The following is a 2,015-nucleotide window of genomic DNA, read 5'->3' as shown; positions in this document are numbered from 1 at the left end:
CCTTTCACAGGAATGAGGCACTTACCTGGTTTTGACGGAACCTCTCTTTCAAGGTATGCATCTCGAAGAATCCAAAAGCCGCTCAAGCGATGTATAAATTCAAGAATAAGCCTCTAAAGCCCTATTTCAGATTGACTCTAGCGGGGTTTCAACAACTGATATATCCTATGATTTGCGCATCATTTTGTATCGGTTCATATTTGCAAGCATTCAACTGTAGGAATTAACTTGCACAAACCTGTTGAGCGTACAGAGTGCTGTATATGATGAAGCTAGACTTGAAAAAAAGAGTCTGGTGTCATAATCACGTATCGGACAAGCCAAGGAAATCCTGACTTCTTATCTTAAACGTTGGAAACAATAATATTAAAGTTGCGTCGTACGAAACGTATCGTAATCATCTATATGTCTATATAGGTATATTAAACAAATAACAAGTAAAAACCCCGAGCCTCTACAGTCCCTCAGGATCGTGGCTTGCAAGACATGGTACAGTTGCCAGTCAAGGGATGCTTCTTGAACTGAGCAACGGCGGCGTTCCTGACGGAATAGTCAATGAGCTTGCCAACGCCCGGAACCAGAGCGGCAGCAAAGTTGAACGTGTCCGGAACGCTGAAGCCGCCAAACTGCTTCCTGATATCGACGTCGTTCAGGATGCCCGTGGGATTGACGGTGAAGTCGTTGAGCGGCGGCGAGACCTCGCCGGACAACAGGTTGGTGGCGGAAGCGTACTCCTGCGCGGCAACGGCCTGGGAGACGCCCAGCTGCTTGACGAGGGCCTGGACGGCGCACGGCTTGTTCTTGGGGTTGAGCAGGAACCTGTTGGCGGCGTACATGGAGGCCATGAAGCGGGTCAGCAGGGCGTTTTCGGCCTTGCTGCTCAGGGAGGACTGGCGGATGGTGAAGGCGCTCGAGGTGACGGGGGCGACGACGTCGGAGATGCGGGCGAGGATGTTGGGCGCCTGGCTGGGGGAGAGAGCCTCGCCCTCGACGGCGAAGGGGTAGGTGAGGATGGTGGCATAGACGGCGGTGCCGTTGGGGAGGACCTCGTTGACGAGGGCAGAGAATCGCTGGGGAGTTCCGCCGACGGTCTTTTACATTTCAGCATGTTGGTGTTTCGGTTGTCCAATTGCAATTGCAATTGCTTCTTCTCAACTCAACTCACCATAAAGTAGTAGTCGTTGTTGGCCAGCGTCAGGCCGTGGGTGGCGAGAACATCCTGCAGCAGATATGCGTAGCCGCTGAGGGGCGAGTCGACAATGATGGGCTTGCCCTTGAGCTGGTCGATGCTGGTGATGGACGGGATGGACGCGAGCACCAGGTCCGGGCCCTGATCCAGCTGGCCGATGACGGTGACGTTCTGGTTCTGGTTGAAGCGGAAGTTGAGCGCATTGTCGACCGTGGCCGTCAGGATGTCGTATTGGCCGTTGAGGATGGAGGCAAAGGCCGCGGTGCTGTTGGGCACCTGGTTGTAGACGACGTTGAGGCCGTATTCGGTGAAGAAGCCCAGCTGGTTGGCGACGGAGTAGGTGGCCGTGGGCAAGCTGCGACTCTCACAGTCAATCAATTGCCTTGGTCGGATTGAGGTCAGAGAGATTCATATCCGTGGAACTCACAAGGCGCCGTATTGGACCGTGTCTAGGGCCTGGGCGCAAGCCACGAGGCCGGCGAGAACGAGAGAACGCGACTGCATTGTGTCTGGTGAAGAGTCGGGCAACGACAAGGAGAGAATGACAGTTGGTGCTTGTGTTTTTGTGGTTTTCTCTTCAATGGTTTCCCCTTCTATCCTCTACATGTACTCTCTTCAACTACATGGCGGGCCGGCACGACACACAGCGCTGGACAACGTAGTTATATGTCTTTCTGATTAGTGACACAATCTACTTGCGACGGGTCAAACGCGCAAGGCTCATCTTGGAGCCGGGAGAATCTTGTCGCGAAGCTAGCCGGGTCAAGTAAAGCATGGTGGCAGACACGTGGTGGAGGCGGTTATTTCCAATGCTACTGTTACTGCT

The 2,015-nt window shown here is 53.7% G+C and overlaps 1 protein-coding gene across 1 annotated transcript; it reads right to left on the bottom strand.

The window, feature by feature from the left end:
- Window positions 1-464: 464 nt before the first annotated feature.
- Window positions 465-1,693, bottom strand: Triagg1_5659 (uncharacterized protein; the record flags this gene model as incomplete). Its single annotated transcript, XM_062900198.1, has 3 exons — window positions 465-1,091; window positions 1,166-1,544; window positions 1,617-1,693. 3 exons carry the CDS (start codon window positions 1,691-1,693, stop codon window positions 465-467), a joined length of 1,083 nt encoding a protein of 360 aa, XP_062755459.1.
- Between the last annotated feature and the right edge of the window lie 322 nt (window positions 1,694-2,015).

The sequence above is a fragment of the Trichoderma aggressivum genome (assembly GCF_033847375.1).
Source record: "Trichoderma aggressivum f. europaeum strain CBS 100526 chromosome Unknown scaffold_020, whole genome shotgun sequence".
NCBI classification, from domain to species: Eukaryota; Fungi; Ascomycota; class Sordariomycetes; order Hypocreales; family Hypocreaceae; genus Trichoderma; species Trichoderma aggressivum.
The sequence above is the reverse complement of the archived record's forward strand: the minus strand, read 5'-3'. Positions and strand labels throughout refer to the sequence as shown.